This window comes from Choloepus didactylus, chromosome 5, assembly GCF_015220235.1.
Source record: "Choloepus didactylus isolate mChoDid1 chromosome 5, mChoDid1.pri, whole genome shotgun sequence".
NCBI classification, from domain to species: domain Eukaryota; kingdom Metazoa; phylum Chordata; class Mammalia; order Pilosa; family Megalonychidae; genus Choloepus; species Choloepus didactylus.
Window position 1 is genome coordinate 56,860,613 of NC_051311.1, and position 23,058 is coordinate 56,883,670.

General features: G+C 40.3%; 1 protein-coding gene and 1 long non-coding RNA gene across 3 annotated transcripts in view; one reads left to right on the forward strand and one right to left on the reverse strand.

Moving 5' to 3' along the window:
• LOC119534081 overlaps window positions 1-21,848 on the forward strand; it is a 124,722-nt gene extending 102,874 nt beyond the window's left edge. The window contains exons 8-10 of the long non-coding RNA XR_005216951.1: window positions 7,742-7,853; window positions 20,989-21,133; window positions 21,719-21,848. This is a non-coding gene — a long non-coding RNA (uncharacterized LOC119534081). The remainder of the gene's footprint in view (window positions 1-7,741; window positions 7,854-20,988; window positions 21,134-21,718) is intronic.
• On the reverse strand, window positions 341-14,834 carry LOC119534080 (aldo-keto reductase family 1 member B10-like). 2 transcript variants are annotated; one of them, XM_037836123.1, is made up of 10 exons: window positions 14,697-14,834; window positions 12,102-12,269; window positions 11,099-11,215; window positions 10,194-10,271; window positions 6,365-6,487; window positions 5,479-5,585; window positions 4,993-5,074; window positions 4,370-4,453; window positions 3,623-3,705; window positions 341-1,226 (listed from the first exon to the last, which is right to left on the reverse strand). In XM_037836123.1, the coding sequence occupies exons 1-10, from the start codon at window positions 14,760-14,762 to the stop codon at window positions 1,184-1,186; spliced, it is 951 nt and encodes a 316-aa protein (XP_037692051.1). In that variant the 5' UTR covers window positions 14,763-14,834; the 3' UTR covers window positions 341-1,183. The 2 variants fall into 2 exon arrangements, with proteins under 2 accessions (XP_037692051.1, XP_037692050.1); XM_037836122.1 differs by lacking the exons at window positions 4,993-5,074; window positions 5,479-5,585.
• Window positions 21,849-23,058: the final 1,210 nt, after the last annotated feature.

Sequence of the window (23,058 nt, forward strand, 5' to 3'; positions counted from 1 at the left end):
CCAGCCTGAAGCTCTCTGGCTAGGGAGCCTGGAAAATGTAGTTTGTAGATCCCTGCCTTATGGAACAGAGCAGGGTAAGGACAACAAATGGATCTTAGAGCAAATAGGGACATGACCAGCACAGGAGGGATAAGGGAACTTGAGGGTGGGCATTACCTCTAGGGAAGAAATCACAAGAATGGGGTGAGGAGAGGCTCAAAGGGGTCTTCAGCCATATTAGTAAACATTTATTTCTTTAAGAATTAAAAAAAATGATAGGAAGCAAATATGGCAAAATGTTAGCATTTATTATATTTGTAAGGTGGGAAACCAGATGCTTATTATGTTAAATTCTGTACCTTACTATATGTGTGGAATATTTCACAACAAGACATTGTTATAGAAAAAAAGCAAATTAATTCTCCATATTAATGGCAAATAGCAAATCTTCTTGTTCAGATTCTGCTCCATTTCCCACCTGCACTCCCAGGGATACTCTCAATACCATTCCCTCAATGAACAGAAGCTCCTTCATGTATCTTGGAGGCCCTGCCACCACTGGAGTTGACTCTTTGGGCAAAATAGCATTTTAAAGGCAGGGTGGGAGAGAGAAAAAGAAAGGGAAAGAATGGAGAGAGGCAAGGCTGGGAGGTGCCAATGGAAGACATGAGAGGAAAAGGATGACAAATCAGCATGAGCTCTCCCAGAGCCTGCCTGCCTTTGAATCTTTGGCTATGGCACTCACTACCTGAGTGGCCTTGAGCAAGTTACTTGTCTCTGTTTCCTCTTCTGTAAAATGTGAATAATAAGAATACCTAACTGGAAGGGGTTTTTGCAAGGAGTCATTGAGTTAACACATACAAAAAGTACTTCAAATACTGTTGGCAGTATAGTAAATTCTTAAAGATGTTTTTTCTTTTCTCCTTTTTTATCTCTGTATTCTCAGTGCTAGCAGAGTTTCCAATATTTAATAAACATATGATCATATAACTTCTCTTTTTCCAAGTCTTATCTCCCAAAGATTATCTGCTCCTGGTTGAACGTACTGGTATAGATGCAACATTAGATTCTGACGTACAGCAGATCCACCTTCAGTATGATTTCAGAAAAGCCTGGCTAAAATTGGATGTGGGTGAGAGGGAGGTCCATGTCAGTAAAGTGAAGAGAGAGAATCCACTGGATAATCTCATCTGGAGGCTCAGTTTCAGTATTCTTCATTGAAGGGATAATCCTTCAAATGAGAGAATCTGCAGAGAAAACAAGGGTAAAAATGAATATGTTCCAAAAAAGAAAATAACTGTTAAAACAGTGATCTTATCTGGTATATTCTGTGGTTTTCATGATCTCTCAGCCTCCTCCCCCTAGATACTGTGAGAACACAGTAGGGAACCCACATCTCGAACTTCCCTCAAATTGATATGAGGACTATGCTATGAAAGAGGGCAGGCAAGCAGTGACCAGGGTTCCAGAATAAACTCATAATAATAGCTAGTAATAAGCCTGGTGCCAAGCACTGTGCTAAGTACCTTCCAAATGTTAGCTCAATTAATTCTCCCAATATTGCATGGTGGGGAATAATAGAAGAACCGACCATTTGAGGTTGTTGTATTAAATGACATAATACTTTATGCAAAGGGTTTAGAATGCTTGGGCCATTCTAAGCTAACACTCAATATATAGTAGCTGTAACTAATACCATCATCCCTATTTTGTAGACAAAGAATCCAACTCAGAAACTTAGAAAATTTACACAAGGAAACACAGCTAATAAATAAGTAGTGGAGCTAGGATCTGTAGCCAGGTAAACTCACTCCTGAGTCCACCCTTTCTATTGCTTCCTTTGGAATTTTTACTCAGAGGAGAAGCACAGTAGATTGGGGAGGGTCACACTTTATGATCACCATTCCTTTTCATCCTAAATGGCTGCTACTTTGCGGACCTCCCGTACAAGCAAGCCACTGTCAGATGGGCAGAGGCTGCCATATGATACAGGGAGTATGCAGGATGGATATAGGCTATCATGACATGAGAGCAATGCTTCGGATATTCATACACTTTTTAAAAATTGAGAAATCATGTTTGGCTTTGAAAACAGTGGAAGAATCAACTAGTCATTGAATTGAAGACCTGGCAGTCACAAATGCCATGAGTCACCTTCCCAAAGACAAATATCTTTAATATATTTAATCATTTGAAACCAGATCCATCATGAGGGAGCTGGAAAGTATTGATGGAAAAGAGATAATTTAGAATGATTCCCTAAAAAGAATGAAGAATTCTTCTCAGATGCTTATAAAAGATTTAAATAATTTAGGGTAAAGCTATTCCACCTCCCTTAAGAGACATTGAATTAAGAATGAATTCTACAACTAACAGACAGTCTATTCTAGGAAGGCGTTGTCTAATTTTACTATTCTTTGTAAACTCATTCTCCTGGAAATCTGTTTATCCAATCTTGTGACTTTAAATACCATCCATATGCTGTTGACTCCCGAATTTTTATCTATAGCCAAGACCTTTCTTCCTAACTTCACACTTAAATATCCTACTGTCTATTTAATCTCTCCACTTATTTGTCTAATAGGCATAACAAAAATGTCCCAAACCTAATTCCTGATTCCTTCCCCCAAATGGTAATTCCATTCTTATGTGGCTCAGGGAAACAAAACAAAAATTGTAGCCATGTTGGATTCTTCTCTTCCTCTTGCATCCAGATTGTAAGCAAATTTAATTGGCTCTACTTTTCAAATATATCCAGAATCTGATCATTCGTCATCTCCTCCACCACCATTACCAAGTCTCTGTAATGGTCATCTCTTCCCTAGATTATTGCAGTAGTCTCTTTCTAGTTTCTCAACACAGAAGTCAGAGTGATTCTTTTGAAACATAAGTCAGATCATACCACTCCTCTGCTCAGACTCCTCCTATGGCTTCTCAGTTCACTCGTAGCTAAGAGTCAAGCCCTTCCCATTGTCCAAGCCCTTCTTCTCTGACCTCACCTCTTCCCACTCTTTCCCTCACTCACTCGGATCCAGCCTCACTTACCTTCTCACTGTTCCTTGAATGCTCCCCCAGATAACTACATGGCTCACTCCCCCTTTCTTTAAGTTCTGCTCAAATGTCACCTTCTCAGCCAAACATCCCCAACCCACCATATATAAAGTATCAATCCTACAGCCACCCACCAGTTCCTTTCCCCTTTTGCCATACTTAATTTCTCTGGATAGCGTTTATTACCATCTGACATATATCTTTTCAGTTTCTTCCCTCCCTTGCTAAAATGTAAGTCCATGGAGGCAGGAACTTTGTAAAGTGTGATATCCCACGCACCTAGAAAGTGCCTGGCACATAATACATGTTCAACAAATATTAGTTGAATGAATGAATGCTTCTGCCTCCTACCTAGTGGTATGACCCCTCCTAAAATCCTGGCTCTAAATCCAGAAATCAGACGCAATTAAGGCTGCGTCTTTCCTCGGATTCCCTCCCAGGTATTACAATTTAATGTTCAAAACTGCCAGAAAATAATATTTTAAGACAAAAGTAATCCCAGATGCCTTCCAATCCTTCTAGCTAACCCCTTACCAGTTTAGAAAAAAAATGCTGGCAATCCTCCTAGTTACTTTCACCCAGGGCCACTTACTGTTCCACGACACAGGCCCTCCAGTTTCTGTTGAAGCTGAGTATGGTCGCCATCTCCTCATCACTCAATTTAAAGTCAAAGACCTGGAAAGATGAGAATTATTAAACATCATGAACAAGCCAATTTCTGGTGTGCTGAAATTGTCTCATATTGTCACCAATTCTAGCAAGAAGTGAGCTCGCATTCACAGCACAGGAGTTTCCACATTATGTCCACTGAATTTTACTCCAAATTATGTCTTATTAAAAAAGTCTACAGTACTTATGGGGTTTTGTGTTCCAAATGGTAGGGAAACCAGGGTTCTAGGCATTAAACTGCAGGTGTGCACAGTATCTGTTCTCTGATGGACATACGGGTTTTTCCAGAGGAAAAGTTCTTCAAGTGTGGTCTATACCTCCAATACCCTGCTGGGAGGCAAGGTGTTTAGACCAGGACGGTCTGCTTTGGTGTGTGGCTCATGATCTAATAGCTCAGGGGCAACCAAGCATCTTCTTAGTGAATGTGAAACACAGCTGTTCTCAGAAGTGACAGGGCATCACAGGCCGCTGCCCAGCACATCTCTGGCCTATGGGTTATTAATCTCAGCTCTTATCTGAGGTCTGTACCCTGGCCTGAGAGATGATTGGGTGGTGGGAAAGGATGAGAGGATCCCACAGATAATGCAGAGATGGGATGAGAAGCCTGGTGAGTCAATTCTCCCCCTTGTCCTCCTCTACCAGGGAAATCCAGGGCCAACCTGAATCTTACCTTAAAGTTCTCAGCAATGCGTTGGGGAGTCACAGACTTGGGGATCACGGGCACATTCCTCTGGATATGGAACCGGATCAGAACCTGTGCATAAAGGAACATCACTTTTCTGCTTTTGCATAAGGACCCCTCTCTCCACTGACGGGAAAAATGTAACATCTTTCTGCAGCTTACTGTGCCTTTAGTTATAACAGCTAATACTGACTGCTTACTTCATTAACTATGAGATACTTGTCAGCCACCTGTGTGATTATATCCCTTAATCCTCAATACAACCCTGTGAAGTAGGTACTGTGATTTTCCTTATTTAGTAAATCAGGGAACTGGCTTGGATCAGGTTTGAGTTCACAAGACTAATAAGTGGTGAGCTGGGACGTGAACCCAGGTTTTTGTGGCTCCAAAAGCCATATTCTTGTCCCTGGGCTATAGGTCTCAACAGGAAGCTATTAAACTGATGCTATCCCTGTTTCAATGATAACCATTTTATTTCCAGGAGGTTCAAACAGGACTTTCAAGGAAAGGCTTTATTGGGCTTCATCTCCTCTATTCTCCTTCAAAGAGCTGAAGGAACACAACACAAGGCTCTTTGTTGCTAGGGGAAACAATCACAGCAAAGTTTGTACCTGGGCGGTGGTTTTATTGTGCTTTGCTGCAATCTCCTTAATTTGGGGATCCTCTAGTAGTGAAGGGTCCCCTGGCTTGGCCCTAGAGGGAGAAAGATGACTGGTATGAATAATCACCATGGTTACCTCATGTAGATGAACATCCCTAAAGATGGTCCCATGGCTGATCATCACGGGCTTCTCCAACTGGAATAGGCCAAGAGTGCCTAAAAGCTTTGTTTCTTACTATTGAACCCACCCATGGGCTCTGAAACCTGGCGTTTTGAAAGGCTAGTGCAACTCTGAGTGGCTGAATCTGAGTATTCACAGAGAAGCAGACTTGTAGGTATGAAAACAAAATCCCACTTTAATCTCATTTAGGTGTCCAAGCATATTGTCCTAAACACATTTTTATTTCCAGTGGCTTTATAGTCTCATACCAACATGAATCAACTATTAAACAATGTTTTTAAGAGCAGCAAGGGAAGGACCCCTCAGAAACCTCACCAAGGTCTATCTGGAGAACCCAGGGGGCTGTAGGCAGTGACTATGATGCCCTTGGAGTGGCAGTACTGGATCAGTTTCTCCTGCGTCAGGTATGGGTGACACTCGATCTGCACAAGCAAAGAATCCCCCATCACTAGTGAACTTGGTCTGCTTTTTAATTTGCCCATACAGACCTCTACACACACACACAGCCAAGGGAATGTCAAACACTGCCCACTGCAAGGCAGAATATGAAACCCATTTCTCATCTCCCCAAAACATCTTGGCCCTGAGATTGAACTTGCCTCTAAATGTTTAAGAAGTAATAAGATAAGATTACCCTTAACCTTTTACTGAACAGAATTGTGACGGTTAGGTTCATATGTCAACTTGGACAGGTAATGGTGCCCAGGTGTCTGGTCAAGCAAGCACTGGCCTAACCGTTACTGTGAGGACATTTATGGCTGGTTAATAAACCAGTAGGCTGGTTTATTAAATCATCAGTCAATTGATTGCATCCGTGGCTGATTACATCAACGAAGGGCATGTCTTCTGCAGTGAGAGAATTCAGTCTGCTGGATTTAATCCAATCAGTTGAAGACTTTTAAGGGAGAAGAGAACTTTCTTTTTCATCTAGCCAGCCTCTCCTGAGGAGTTCACTGAAAACCTTCATCAGATTTGCCAGGTACTGCCTGCCCTATGGAATTTGGACTTGTGCATCCTGCCCAATGGAATTTGGACTTGTTCATCCTACCCTATGGAATTTGGAGTTGTGCATCCTACCCTATGGAATTTGGATTTGTGCATCCCCACAGTTGCATGAGATACTTTTATAAAATCTCATATTTACAGATATCTCCTTTTGGTTCTGTTTCCCTAGAGAACCCTACCTAATACAAGAATTTACCTGGTTTGTCACTGGTTTATGTTTCAGTCCAGGTTTGTTCAAGAGCCTTTCAATTTGGAAGTGGTTGAAATTGGAGATCCCAATGGCTTTCACCAGCCCCTCATCCACCAGCTCTTCCATGGCCTGTCATAAAATGGAATATCCATCAGGCAGTACAATGTGACTACAAGGACCCTGGCTGGGCTTAGTTCTATCTGGGCAGGAGGAGCTAGGAAAGGGTTTGCCAAGGAGTGAGATGAAATGTTAAAGACATTTTAATACAGTCCTGCAGTGCCCATCCAGGGTTGGTTCCATCCTTAGTTCCCTTTCCCAGCCCAAATGAAACTAGGAATCAAAGTTGAAGGTTTTGTGCTTTTGTCTCTCCTCACTCAAACCTGGTGACCTGGGTCAGCCTAGGAAAAGGGTACAGCATGAGGAGAAGCATCACTTGTCTGGGTTTTAGCTCACTCTCTCTCTCTTACCAAACACAGTTTGTTTTTGCAGTATCAGGACTATTGGGTAAAGTCACGTAGATTGTGCCTGGCAAGGGCACCTAGCGAAGTGGTTGTGTGGGGCTGCAATCTCGCTCACTGCCCACCTAGCAGCCATGTTCCTTTAGTGCAGAAACTGTGAAAGCCCTGAGGAATTTTTTTCCAATAAGGGGCATTTTCTCTAATTTGCCCAAAGACACAATATATATTAGCAGCAAACCCCAAACCAACATGTATTAGTTACTCATTTGTTATATGTCCAGATCCCACCTAAGATATGTAGAGTTATAAAAGTGTACAGTATGCTTCCTTATTTCAAGAACTGCACAGTTCAGTTAAAGTGCTAGGATTCCCTTCTGTAAAACAATTACACATGACTCTGCTGAGGCTGCCTCATACAATTTGTCATTGGCACAGAGAGTCAGGGAGGTCAGGAAAAAGAGAGATTAATGACAGGCTGCTATTGTCAGGGGAGGCTGCATGGATGGAGTTTGAATAGAGCCTTGAAAGACAACTTGGAGAAGAGAGAAAAATAAGAGCGGTTTGGGGAGGAAAGGCAGAGTAAAGGCAGGGACAAGCACGAGGTATTTAGGGGACTTTATCCAGTGGATCTCAAATTTGTCTGCAAATTGGAATCACTTGAGGGCTTTAAAATGTATTGATGCCTGGGTTCCAGCCCAGAGTCTCTTACTGATGTGGCCTAGGTATTGGGATTCTTAAAATTCCTCAGGTCATTTTAAAATACAGCTAAAGTTGAGAACCACCAGGGTAGATGATGAATGTATTCAAACTGGGTAAAAGAATTCAGAATGCTGAGATCACAAAGCCCCTGGAACTCCTGAATTGGACAATGGGATAATGTAAAAGTTTTGATGATTTTACAGTTTTTTTTCCTTCTCTGCTTCAGGATAGTCACAAGGTTTCTATTGGACTAGTTGTGGGCCCACATAAATGTACACTGCTGATGTGCTGAATCCTACCTATTTCATCTCAGACTTCGGTCCTTGGCCCTCATTATGGTATTATGCATTTAAAATATTTTTTTTAGCACTCATTCTCAAATACATTCAGGGAGAAAGCCCTGATGAAATCGGGGTACTTTTTTTGCAGAGAACCATAACATAATTGCCATACTTAATATCATCATAAGAGCTAGAGCAAAAAATCTTTTGGAACAACATTGGAGATATGCTAGTCTCCACATATTGTAAAGAAATAATTCCTAAGATATTTAAAAGGTCTTGTACCAAGATAATATAAATGACAGAAGTCATCTTACCGAATTTAATGCAATGGGTGAGTCTGCTGAGCTTTTAGGCTATGTTATAGATCTTGCCACTATTTTCCACTCATAGAAATTAGACACCCATTGACTTGAGTCTATGCTATAAACTACCATATTACTCATTAACCTTCAAACCTTAAATGTTTCTCTAATAGGAAGCTATTCATGGCTAGAAAATAAATCTTGCTCTTTTTCCACATTTAAATACCAAAATTCTAGTTTTCTTTTTATGGCTACCATTTTGTAACTAGCAAAGACAAAGTCATTTGTTTGCTTGAAGGTTCAGGTTTAATTCATTTATTTTACTGAATATATCAAAGAAGTATTTAAGAGTATATAGCCTGATAATGGCTCATGTGGTCATCAAGGCAAAAAGAATGTATAGATATCTTAAAAAATAAAATAAAAGAAACAAACCTTGTTCCAACTTATAATTTGAACCCTCTATCTAGGACTTCCCAGGGCTGTGTAAAAGCTTTCATCTTATACAGATAATTGGGTCACATTTTACCGTAAATATATGTTTAATTATATGAGGAAAGTAGCAGACACAGATGACACATTGATGTCTTCATTCAATTTTCCCAGGAGTGTTTGACATACTCTATTTATAGTCTCTTGCTTACGATATAAATTTCAAACAATTTATATTTAGTTTGACTCTTGGTTGCATAAATCATTCTTTTTCTCATATTTCTAATTTTGACTGGCAGAACCCAACTACAAAATGGCAGACCCTTGCCCAGCAAATCCAATGGTAATACTGAAGATAGCTCTTTATTATGACTGATGTTTCTGCTTTATTTCCTTTTTACATACAACCTAGAGAGCTTCAGGGTTGTCTTTAATCCCCACCTGAAAAATAAAGATACTTTTCTCCCTACTTCATTTCAACAGCCATTCTGATGCTAGAAGGCAAATTTAATGATTTTCTTGCCAAAGATAATGCCCTTCATTATCTAGTGCTTTCTGCTTCATTATACTTTCCCTCAGTTTTCACATCAATTTTGATATCAAAACATCTAAATTTTCTTTCAAAGCAGCAGGAATGCTGTGAAATGTTTACAGATATCAACTTTTGAACAAACATACCAGAGAAAAGTTACATTTAATTGAATTATATCAATTATAAGCTCTTCAGAAAGGTTAGGCTTAGGCTTAGTACATTTTTGAGCTGTAAACCACAAAACCAAATCACAATGCATGTGCCTCCCTCCCTGACAAAATAACACAATGAACTCTTTGAGTTTTTTTTGTTGTTGTTACCATTAATTTTCAGCTTGCTCGTTCACTCTCCTCTCTCATTTGCAAGAGGATACAATGGTTTATGAAAAAATTTCAGAAAAAAATTCATTCTGTAATACAGTTTTGAATATGAATTCTCTGAAACACATGGTTATTTGATCTGAGGGGGGGCGGGGTTTAGATGAGTAGTCACTGGGGCCACGCCCTGCACTTAGAGCTTTAGAGGTTGGATTTGGAAACATACAGACCTGAGTCCAATCCCAGCTCTGCCCAGGCTTGCTGCATGACCCGAAAAGTCACCAGCCTCTTCAGGTCTCACTTTCCTCATTTGTAAATGGGAAGAGTAACAGGACCTGCCATATCAGGTAGTGGTGATTAACTGAGGTTAATGACCAAAGTTCCTATGCTCAATAAATAGTAGCTATCTTAATCTTTACCATGTTAAAACATATGTATTATTAGTATGTATTATAAGATATGCTGAGAAGAGCAAAATACCTTTCCCCAGGTTCCTCAGTTAATGTGACGTGCAAATCCAGGTCAAAACCCCTGTTCTGAAAGCCTCTCCCCTGGATTGAGAAGAGCCTGTGTATCCCTCAGATTGGGGGACATTATTTAACCATACTCAGTCTTTGCTTTTGGAAACATAAATAGTATCAGATAGAACCAAAGCTTAAGGTAATTTGGAAGGAATTAAAAGTACTATAGCTTGATGGTGATAAAATTAAATAGCATAAGGTATGTGGGCTCTTTCACACCATGTGGAAACCCCTGGGTTACTGAAGGAAAGTTTTCACTCTCGGCACATTTAGAAGAAGCTGGAACCTACCTCCCAGGTTTCCAAGAACGTTGCTTTACTGGGGATAGCATTGCCTTTGTCATCTTTAGGGAACCAGTCCTTACCAGCCTGTAAATGAAAACAAAAAGCTTAAACTGGACTCTGCATCTGACACTTAAATTTTGTGAAATGAGATTCCAGGATTCTCACTCATGCTAAACACACACATCTGCATGTTCATTTTTCAAGCTCCGGATTACACACTTTAAGAATTTGAATTTCGATAAAATTTCTAAATTAGTTTCCTGTAGTATATAAATCATTATATTTTAGAAACTGCTGGATTAATTTTAATTCCAGAAGCTACCATTATCAACACAGGTAGTAACCTCATATACCCAGACCTCATCACACTTTTATCCTGCAGCCTCAGGAACTTGGCATGAGGGATGGCAGCAATTCTCACCTTAGCTGCTTTCTGAGGAGAGAGAGTGGAACATTCCTGTCCCCTCCTGCCTTTCAGGAGCAGGGAGGAGTGGAGCCCCAGGCAATGAGCAGGGTTGCTTTAAAGAGGATTAGCTCCATTCCAGCTTGAACACACTTGGATTTATCTCAGATGCCACACCCAGGGTGTGCCTTTGTTAACAAGAGGGTTGAGCCCTGTGATAGTGTTAAGTACATTTCCCAAGAGTTCTCCTAGGAGGGAGCCCTTGGCATGCAATCAGAACAAAGGCAACATTGCAGCTGCAGCTTTTCTGGGCTGCCAGAAATCAGAATTTCTCTCAGACATAACAGAAAATCCAGGCACAGGGTCATCTAAGCAGCCACAGGTGACCTCGACCTCCCTTCAGGCCAGTGCCTTCCTGTTCCATCATCCTGTCCTAGAGACCTGCAGTTCCTGATAGTTTCTGGCATCTGTTTAGGAGCTAGAGATTGGGACAGGAAATACCACAAACCTGTAATCCCTGTGGAAAGTGAATAAGATAGATGTCGAGATAGTCCAGTTTCAGATCCTTGAGGGTCTTCTTGCAGCATTCCTTCACAAGGGATCTCTCAAAGAAGGTAAGCCATAACTGCCAAGAGGGCAACGAGGTGTTTAGGAAAGAAAGTATGTATTCTCCCTGCTACTTCATTTACAAAATGGTCTAATATGGGGACAGGCTATATATAAAAATGGTTAAGGCACATGATGCATGTATGCAAGGTACCCAGGGATCAGCAAGTCAAGGACATATTTTACCCATTGAGGGCAATTTATTTTCTTAGCTCTCCTATCAGTTTGCCCATCTCTTACCTAATTTAGCGTATTGGCCACTGATTTAATACTTGTTTTCCCATGGTTGTCCCTTCCTTGGATATAGGCTCTCTGAGGGCAAGAATTGAGTCTACATTTAAATTTCAAGCACTCGTAGATATTTGGCTGCATATGGTCCTCTTCTGCAATCTCATGTCTGCAAGCCTATCAGCCCCCAAAACATGAATCTACGTATTTTATTCAGACTCACCTTTTTCTGTAATGAAATAAAGTGCAATTCATATGTGACATTAAAAAAATGCTCCCTGACTTTTCCAAAATATTCCCTGGTTGAAAATCTTGGGGCAATAGCCATTGAGACACAATGCTGAAAAGTAGACTCTGGGATTAATTCCTGATTGAATCCGTAGCCTTTGACAATGATCAGGCAGATTTAATCCCACTGACAGGGAACAAGGAGGTCACTGGCACTGCTGTGCTCAGGGAGCCATCCCCACTATGGGAAAATAATGTCAAAACAACAGCAGCATCTCTGCACAGCAATGCTGGTCTGGAGTGAGATTATATTCATATCCAGAGATGAAGAGGGCTGGGGGGAAATAACTTGTATACTGGTAGGAAATACTGACAGGATTCTTGGTGCAGACCAAATCCACATACTTCAGCCTGATGTTAAGTCCTCCTGCCAAATGAGTCGCATGTACCTTGCTAACGATGAAGAGGTCCTCCCGTTTAACAACCTTCTCTTGGATCTTCTCCTGGATGGCTTCCCCAACCTCATCCTCATTCCTGTAGGCACAGGCACAGTCGATGTGGCGATATCCTATGTCAATTGCTGCCTTCACAGCCTCTTTGACTTTGCCTGGAGGAGACTGAGAGGAAAAGAAGAGCATCCATTATATGCTCTTATCCCCAGATCACCTCCAACCGGGTCTACTATGGTGCACCGCCTCTCCAAACCAAGGCCTTATTGGGATCCCATTTTCCAGGAGACATCAGAGAGGAAAACACTCTTTGGAGAACATTTTAAAACAGAAGTGATGAAAGTGGATTAGCTTTGTGATAATGTCTCATATCCTTTCCAAACTAAGGGTCCATTCCCTTCTAGTGCAAGTTACCCTTCAGCGCAGAAATGTCTCCAGATGTGTGAGAGTGACAGGTGGCTCCTGTTGCAACCCTTTCTAAAGATCAGGCTGATAACTGACTCTGAGGTAACCCAAGGGAATTTCCAGAAAGTTCTCCAAATGGCGATAGGGTTCTGGAAAATGATCAGGATGGCATAAATCCAGGCTCCACCACTTACTTAGTATCTCTGAACCTTGTCCATGAGATGGGAATACTAGTCTCTGCTTCATGAGGTTGTTGTGTATGGGTCACAGTGAATGCAAAGTTTTTAGCACAGAGCATGGCACACACTAAGGCTCAGTAGACACGAGCCAGTAATGATGGTTTTAGAAAAGGGAGAAATAGAAAATCTTGTAAGAATGGTATTCCAACCCAGCTTAGCCCTAAGACCAAAGAACACACCAGGCATGGAAGTGGGCATGGGTTTATTTGGGACTTACTGGCAGATGATGTTCTCATGGTTGCGGCAAGCCATGGAAAATGAACCGTGTAAAAAAGAAAGAGAGGAGTGCCAAGGAGGTGGCTTATAAAGACTTAGGTCTATATGGCGTGACAACGGAGTTTTAGTAGGGTCTCATGAGGTTTGGGTAGTAACAGTGATCAGGAGATCACTGTTTACAATACCATTCTTTCCCCCGGCCCTGGGAGGTCTGATGACGTTTTAATGTCTGTCCTGGTCATATAGGTGGCTGTGTGCCTTGCTCTCATGGAGGAGGGGTGTGGGCCCTGGGTCCTCACAAATGGAGTTTCTTTTTGTCCCTCAAGTCAAAAAATGGAAACGACATCACAATTACCACATTTTGCTCTAACCTGGCCTTGCCAGCCATTAAAAAAAAGAGCATAAGTATTGATCTTTTGCAAAATCTTTTTAAGCTATTTTACTGTGAAATAACACACATCTGTAAAGTACGCAAAACAAAGATGTCCAGCTCTACCAGCTCCCAGCGCAAGATATAGACAGTTGTTGGCAACTCAGAAGCACTTCTGGGTCCACAAACAACCCCTATACCTTCCCTTACCCCTACTCATATGTCCATAATCTTTAACGATTCTGTCATCTCCAGGTCTTGAACATGGTTCTCTTCATAATCCTCACATTCAATTCTGAAATTCCAAGAATAATTTTCTGGTAAATATATATGGGGTGACCAGATCCATAGTTATTCGCCACATCTGTGTCAAGGTCAAAGCTCTGATTAAAGGCAAAACAGCCCTTTTTAAGCAAAAGAGGCTGTGACCAAAATCAATCTGGTCACCCAGATTGACCAAGAATGCATCCTGAGACTGATTTAATGCTGGGATAAAGAGAGAATTTACCCTCTAGCCTAGGAGAGAAGATTGGAAGTACAGTGTGCAAAGAATGAGAAATCCAGAGAAGAAAGAATTAACAGAGATTAGCTATGAGGGACAAAAGAGAAGAATGAACCAGAAGATTTCTCCTAGTAGCTAGTTCAGATGATTCCATCATTGACTTAAATGAAAAAGAAGGTAGGGTCAGAAGATGATAGAAAAACATTTTTAAATTATCCAAAAGAGTCTCACAGATCTGCTTCACTGAGCACTAAGATACGGGAAGTGACAGCTGACACTAGCACAGGCAAGATGGAACACTGGGCTCCAGACTTTAGGCTCTTTCCTCATGCTGGGACCGTCCTCCTGGTAGCAAGACTTCTGGGACTTTAATGTGTATGGGAATCACCTGAGGGATCTTGTTAACTTGCTGATTCTTATCCAGTAGGCCTGGCTTTGGGTCTGAGAGTCTGCATTTCTATCAGACTTCCCAGCTGGTCCAAGGACCACATTGTCAGTAGCAAGGGGTGGTAGGACTTTCTGAGCTTCCTCTTTCTTCCCCTCCCATCCAGCAGCAAACCTAAGTCTTTGTAAAATGTTAAGCCCCTTTCAAAGTCCTAGAGCCAGGGGGAATTTAAGGAAACCACCCTGGAAAACAATTGGTTGAAACTTGATACTTTCTAGTAAGGCTCCCTTCACCGGCACTGGAGAAAAAAAAAACTTTGTGAGTTTTGAGACCTAAGAAAGGAAAACAACCTCCACCTGGCTGAGCTTTCACCTCCCAAACCCTCAGGACATCAGGGCTTTCCAAGCTGACCATAGGGAGGAGAAAATGGCCAGAAGCTCCTTGAAAGAAGCAAGTATCCAAATACTGGCATATTTACCTTCCAGGTGCCGAGTCCCACGATGGGCATCTTGGCTTTGGTACTGAGTTCCGCAAAGGTGGCCATGGTTGGTGCAGAAGCAGTTCTGAGCGAGTTGAGAGATGGCCTTGTGCCCTGTTAACAAAATCTGGCACTGACATCAGAGGGAGGAGCTGGAGGCTGGGGGCAGGCCTTGGTTTCCTTCCAGGGCTTGACCAGGAAGTCCATTCCATCTCATGGGTAATGTTAATGAAATTTAAACATGCAACCTCAGAAAAAGTTCTCCCTGGTCCAAAATGCAGGGATTGCTTTTGGAGAGTGGTACTTTGGGGTTGTATCAATTTCTGTTTTCCTTTGCTAGTTTATGAAATGGAAAATGGAATTGTGCACATGTTTGAATTTGTATCTAATTGCGCACCCCCACTCTTCTCCCCAGCTCCTATCCCAGGAATGGAAAGTGTCTGTTAACCACCTGGACAGGTTTTTTCTGTATTCATATTCTCCATTTTATTTATTTAGGATTTTTGGCTTATAATTGTGTTTATAAGACAATTTTTAAATTCTTGTGCCTTCTTTTAAAAAAATTTGATTATAAAAGTTGTATATACTCTTATGAAATTTGGAAAAATAAGAGATAAATAAGGAAATATAAATCACCTATATCCCGACCTTTCAGGATACCATTGCTAGTGTGCTGTTTTCCCCTAGCCTTTTTTCTGTGCATAAATATTATTTATACACTGAATATACTGTTTTGTGTCTTGATTTTTTAAATTTCACCCAACAAAAAAACTTTTCTATACGTTAGTGAAAATTCTTATTAAAATTGTGTTTATACTAAATGTTTCAGTTTGTTAAACTGCTAGAATGCAATATACCAGAAATGGACTGACTTTTAACAATGGGGATTTATTAGGTTACAAGTTACAATTGTAAGGCCGTGAAAATGTCCAAATTAGGGCATTAACAAGAGGTTACCTTCTCAGAAAGGCTGCTGGCATCTAGGACACCTCTATCACATGGGAAGGCACATGGCCTGCATCTTACTTGTCCTTCTCTCCTGGGCCTGAGGTTCTATTTCTGAAAACAGTTTGAGTCCATTGATCAATTTGTCTGTCTTTATGCCAGTACCATGCTATTTTGACCAGTGTGGCTTTATCATATGTTCCCATTTCATTCTTCTTTTTCAAGATGCTTTTGGCTATTCTTGGCCCCTTGCCATTCCAAATAGATTTGAAAATTAGCTTTTGCATTTCTGCAAAGTAGGCTGCTATAATTTTGATTGATACTACATTGAATCTGTAGATCAATTTGGGTAGGAGTGACATCTTAATGGCATTTAGCCTTCCAGTCCATGAACACAGAATGTCCTTCCATTTACTAGGTCTTTTTTATTTCTTTTACCAATGTTTTGTAGTTTTCTGAATATAGGTCCTTTACATTCTTGGATAAGTTTATTCCTAGATACTTGATTCCTTTAGCTGCTATTGTAAATGGATTTTTAAAAAATTCATTTCTTCTTCCAACTGTTTATTACTAGTGTATAGAAACACTACTGAATTTGGGGTATTGATCTTGTATCCCACCACTTTGCTGAATTCATTTATTAGAGTATCTTTGTTGTGGATTTTTTCAGGATTTTCTGTACATAGGGTCATGTCATCTGCAAATAGGAAAAGCTTTGCTTCTTCCTGTCCAATTTGGATGCATTTTATTTCTTTCTCTTGCCTAACTGCTCTAGCTAGAACATCCAGCACAATGTTGAATAACACTAGTGACAGTGGGCATCTTTCTCTTGTTCCTGATCTGAGAGGGAAAGATTTCAAACTTTCACTATTGACTATGTTAGCTGTGGGTTTTTCTTAGCATATATGATACCTTTATCATGTTGAGAAAATTTTCTTCTGTTCCTCGTGTTCTAGGTATGTTTCCCAAGAAGGGGTGCTGTATTTTTTCAAATGCCTTTTCAGCGTCAGATGACCATGTTGTTTTTCCCTTTGTTCTGTTAAAGTGTATGCTGAATTGAATCTGTTATGTACTCCATTAAAGACTATGTTCTTTTAATCCGTTTTTGTGGGGCAGACCTACTGTGGGTGGAATTTTTTGATTACATTGTTTCCATGGAGATGTGACCCACCCAATTGTGGGTGGGATCTTTTGATTAGATTATTTTCATGTAGTTGTGACCCTGCCCATTCAAAGTGGGTCTTCATTAATTTAGTGGAGTCCTTAAAAGAGATCAGGGAGAGAGAGAGAGCTCAGAGCTGACACAGACTCAGACACTTGGAGATGCAGATAGAAAGATGTTTGGAGATGCTAAGCTAAGAGATGAAGCCCAGAGTTTGCCCTGGAGAAGCTAAGTGAGAACCCACAGACACTTAAAGAAAAAGTCACTGGAATCAGAAGCTGAAAGCAATGCAATCCAGGAGCAAAGGACAAGCAGACGTCAGCCATGTGTATTCCCAGCTGACAGAGGTGTTCTAGATGCCATCAATCTTTCTTCAGAGAAGGTATCTTCTTGTTGATGCCTTAGTTTGGACACTTTAATGGCCTTAGAACTGTAAACCTGTAACCTAATAAATCCCCTTTATGAAAGCCAATCCATTTCTGGTATATTGCATTCTGGCCGCTTTAGGATACTGAAACAATGTGGAATATAACATTAATTGATTTTTGTATGTTGAATCACCCTTGCATACCTGGGAAAATTCCACTTGATCATGATATATGACTCTTTTGATGTGCTGTTGGATTTAGTTTCCTAGTATTTTGTTGCAGAATTTTACATCTTTATCCATAAAGGAAATTGGCTTGTAGTTTTCTTTTCTTGTGATATCTTTATCTGGCTTTGGTATGAGAGTGATGTTGGCATCATAGAGTGAGTTAGGTTTTTTGGAAGAGTTTGTGCAATTTTGGTGTTAATTCTTCTTGGAATGTTTGGTAAAGTCCCACTCTGAAGCCGTTTTGTCCTAGACTTTTCTTTCTTGGGAGGTTTTTGGTTACTGATTCAATTTCCTTAGTGGTTATTGGCTGGTTGAGGTCTTCTGTTTCCTCTGGAGTCAGTATAGGTAGTTTGTGTATTTCTAGGAATTTGTCCATTTCATTTATGTTATCTATCAGAGGGTAAGCAGGAATGAGTCAATCATATGATTTAATGTGAGATTTCAGATGTTAGAAATGTAGTGTCCTAAGTAAGGAATGAGAAAATCTGTGGAAAATCATATAGCCTTTGATGATTGAAGAAGGGACTGCCTTTGGGTTGGCCAAAGCCACCTGATGAATAACCGTGTGGTTGAGAGCCAAGTTACCCAGGCCCTACACCAATCTGTTTCTAGGAAGCAAATATGGAGGAATTCTGAACTTCTTGGGTGTCATATGGAAAGGTGGAATAACTAACTCCCCCAAACTTTACAAACTCAGAAGGGTTAGAAGAGGAGGCAGGTTTTAGAGGGTACAGAAATTTCCCAGATATCAGAGGAAGTCAAACCGGCTAAACTACGGGCTCTTCTTCTTTCATAGGTCACACATTCCTTAACAGAACTTAATTTTTTTAAAAAGATGAGGAAAAATAGGCATGTGTTCACAAACATAAATTTTGCACAGGGTCCATTAACCCCAGATTCAGAACTACTGGCTGAAAACCTAGTTTACAGAAATTTTACAATACAGAATAAATGGTAGAAATGGTGACAAAGGTATTGCTGAGTATGGTGTCCAACTTCAGGCAATGAGCCCACAGAGACATCCAGGATATTTTCCTGCCCTAGGAGAATATACATGAACCTGCAGAGTACCAGGTATGGGGACATTTGCCTGAGCGAAGATGTGTTGGACAGTCATTGAAAGGTTGAAAATAATTGCTTGGCTTGAGAAAGCCAAATATTAGAAATTATATCTCATTTAAAACTATAGCTCAGCTCCTTCCCAGTTGTAATCTCCACTCCATCCTTTATAATCATGAATAGTGATTTTTCAGCATTCAAGTCAATTCAAATGATGTTTTCTAGCAATGAATTGGGAAGTTGGAAATAAAATATATTAACTGAAACATGGACCCTAACATGTAGGTACTCATTGTTGCTTGGGGAATGTGAATGGCTATTCCAACAACCTGATCCTGAAGTTTTGACCTACAACTTTAGTGTACTTCTTTTGCAGTCTATTTTAGCATCACACAATCATGGCCACTACTTTGGTATTATCTTCATTTATTATACCTCCATCTTCAAGATCTCAAACTCTGAAAATGTCTTAGATCACAAACACTTATTCTTCTGTGTTTCTCATACCTATTAATTTTTTTTTTTTCCTTACCCTCATAATGAACTCCAGAGCCCTTGAAAGCTTATATCCAGGTCTTCCAGCTCCATCTTGGTTTCATTTACATTCTTCCCAGCCTAGACACCATGGGCAAGTGACATAACCAAAGACCACCTGGTGGCAGTAGAGTCCCAAGTAAACGGTCCACCAGCTTGTGTAGATTACCACTCAGGTAAGGTAATTAATAGGTATAGTAGGAGCCTTAAGTTTGAAGGTGTGAGGGCGCAGAGGAATTAAATCAAGGATAGGAAATCTATAGAAATCATTCTGTTGAGGCAAGAAAATCTTGAATTCATACAAGTCTGAACTAAAGAGGTGGTTATAACTGAGCAAGAGGGGAGATGGTAGGGTACTCTTATTGTCTCTAGCCATTTTGTACCTTTATAGGTGGGTTTTCTCTCCCTGCTTTGAAACATTCCCTGCCCACATGTCCTGAAGTAGTTCCTCTTTAAGGGTCAGTTATTTAATGAAAAAATGTTTCCTGGAATCCTTTCTTCTTGACTACCTTGTCAGTTCTCAGTGCTAGATAAAGTCAACATTTTGACTCTCACTGTCTCCTCTGGGCAGCCAGGTACTCCTAGAGAAAGTTAGAAAACTCTGCACAGACTCAACTCTAAATTCATAATCTGTAATCTTAAGGTTGCTCTACATACCTTCTTATCCTTTGTTAACTCGTTAGGTCATTCCTCACAGAAACAGGTCTAAGCCTTCCCCAGTCCCTGAAGTCCCTTACCGCATTTCAGCTGCCCCAATCTTAGCAGATGTCCTCACCTCCTCCTTTATCCAGAAAACTAGGATCATGCATCATATCCTCCTTTGAAGTCCATCTTCACTGTAGACAGAGCACAGAAGCTACAGCATCCTATGTGGTACATTCACAGAGTTGGATGCGGAAGACATCAGAAATTCCACCTTCTTTAATAGAAACCCATAGAAAAGGATTTCCTGCATCTTTGTCTAAGAATTAACTCACTCCTCTCAAAGATAAATTTAAGTGATGATGACTAGAATGTTTCCTAAATCACAGGAAGGAAGCCTAGGATGGAATCATTTACAAATATCACCTGGAAAGGTGATCTTTCAAAATATTAACTAAGTAATTAACAAACTAATATAAAATATACTCTATTCCTTCAAATTTCAACTGACCTTGTCTTATCCCAAGGATTTGTAATTGATTTAGTCATTCAGTTAATAACACTTATTGAATTTAGAGCAAAGATGTTTCTCCAGTACATATACTGCCAAATACAGAAATGTCCTGATGGAATACTTTTGAGGCTGACCAAGAATATTGATAAAGGAGATTCATTCATTCAGAATTTGTCAGACTCTCCAGCACTATCGAAACAATTCTCTGACTGGCCAGCAGGCATATGCCAGTGTGCTCAGCTGTTATCCTCAGTTGAGACTTTAAATGCCTTAGGCCTAATTTTTTAATTATAATCACTTTTCTGATATTAAAATTTTCCCAAAGGCTTTCTTTCTAATGAAACAATAATGCATGACCAGCAGATACACATATCCAGTCTGCTGGACAGGCATATCTCTCAGAACAGTGATATAATTTGACTTCAATTATATCTATCAGTTTATTATGAACTAGATTATTATGGATAATCCCCCAGTTCACTCCTGAGCGAACTAACAAAAATGAATTTTTAAATTTGCAACACTGTTGATTGTACTTTGGTTTCAAAATCCCTACCAATGTGCTCACATCCCATAATTTCCACTTGAGCCTTCTTGTCTCTCTCTAAAAGCCCAAGTACTGACAGCTGGATTGATAGAAAATGCTCAATATAATCCTTTAACTAAAAAAATGCTTGTATAGTCTTCAGTAGCTAGAAAAATGTTTATTATGATCCTTTCACTCAAGCAGCCTTGAGTTATTTTAAACCTAAAAGCCCTTGTTGAAACAGCTTGCTGTTGTTGTAATAGCTTGCTGTTAATTTTACCTCAAAAAATTTACTCTGCTCTTTTTCTGTTACAGGAATCCTCCCTTGCTCTGCTTGCAGGAATGAAATATCATATGAACTAATATGACCACCTTCCTCCCTTTTGAAGGACAAGATCCCTAAATAGTCAACAACAAGAAGGACCTACAAGATAACAGGACATGCTGACTGTGCTGGTTTGTATGTATTATGTGCCCTAGAAAAAGCCATATTCTTTACTGCATTCTTGTGGGAGCAGATGTATTAGCATGGATTGGGTTGGAACCTATTGATTCAGTGTCCATGGAGATGTGACCCACCCAACTGTAGGTGATAACTCTGATTGTATAATTTCCATGGAGGTGTGGCCCCACCCATTCAGGGTGGGCCTTGTTTAATTTACTGGAGCACTATGTAAGCTCAGACAGGAGCTTAGAGCGAGCTGGAGCTGATACAGACATTTTAAAGACGGCTGTTGGAAGCTGATGCAGACATTTTGGAGAATGCCATTTTGAAACACAACCTAGGAGCAAGCAGACACCAGCCACATGCCTTCCCAGCTAACAGGTTTTCCGGATGCCAATGGCCTTTCTCCAGTGAAGGTACCCTTTGTTGATGGACACCTTATGGCTTTAAGACTGTAACCGTGTAACCAAATAAATCTCCTTTTATAAAAGCCAATCCATTTCTGGTATTTTGCTTTCCGGCAGCATTAGCAAACTAGAACACTGATCAAACAACTTTCCCTCTTTTATTTTTATTTTTTTTCCCTTCTGCTTCTTCTAGATCCTGACCATTTCTTTGTTTGGAGTTATAAAAGCCAAAACCAGCCTTCTCACTCAGAACGGGTCTTGGAAAGTTTCTTTGCCTCCTGTTCTTTGTTGATGCATCTTCAATAAACCTTCTTACAAAAGCAGAGACTTGTTTTTCTGTTTAATGCAGGATCGGGTGGGCCTGACTAAGACCGTGTTTTCTGACAGTAACAGTTTATTAACTTCAAGAAATTTCTATTTTAAACTATATTGATTGAAGGCACTGGGAATATTTACTAACAGCAATTGGATAAACAAGAGGAATTTAACAGCTATAGCAAATGTTTGAAAGGCTTTCAAGAGGAATAAGGATAAGACCTGTTCTATGTTGTCACAGCATACAGAATTGAAATTGACCAGTAGAAGATAGAGGAAGGCACATTTTAGCTCAAAGTAAGAAAGACTCCTCTAAGAACACCTTTTTTTTTAAATATGAGCTGAGAAAAGTGAGTTACTTGTCACTAGAGGTGTTGGGGCATTAGCCATACTGTGATGTTGAGGAACTAGTGTAAGACCTTCAGTACCTCCAAGGCCCCACCAATCTGGACAGTCTGTGATTCTAGACCGACCTGTTCAAGATGAACCTCCTGACTCTCCACATCATTCTAATGCAGCCCAAAGTCCACACCTGTGTGTTGGTGTTGGGGCTACCTCAGCAGCTGGCCCTGGCTTTCTACACCTGGGCCTCCTCCGCTCAAGCAGTGAATGGCTCCAGTGACATGCACTTGTCATTTCATCAGGGTCCGCAGAATTAACAGCTTTGAGTGGGCTGCTTTATTCTGGTTGATTCATAATGATTGATGTTATACAGATGATAATTACAATCAAGCCAGTGTTTAAAATCCTCATCTAGATATTTGGTTTTCAGCTTACAGATAGAACTAAAGTAATTACAAAATATTAGAACACAACAATTATACGCAGGATTTTCTTTTTTAGAGTATTATCTGTTCATTTATAAATAAATCAATGAAAGACTGAAATGTATACCTTCAATTCCTTGGAATCAGATGAGAGGAAAGGAGGAGTAGAAAGATTCATTTCCTGGGGATCACTTTTTTCCTCTGGAAGCTCAAGCAAAAATTAAGGAAATGGAAGCAGAAGTGCAAGATGTGCTCACTTGTGGGCAGAAAGTGGAAATGTGCTCAGAGTACAGGAAGAGCCTCTACTGGAGTTGTATGTAAACTGAGGCAGGTGGAAGAGAAGGAACTTTATTTTGATGGATGTGGAAATTTTACTATTAGGAAAAGTGTTGGTTTTGAACTTCACCAATTTACTAACCCATTTCTGTTTTCTGTACTTTTAAGAAAATAC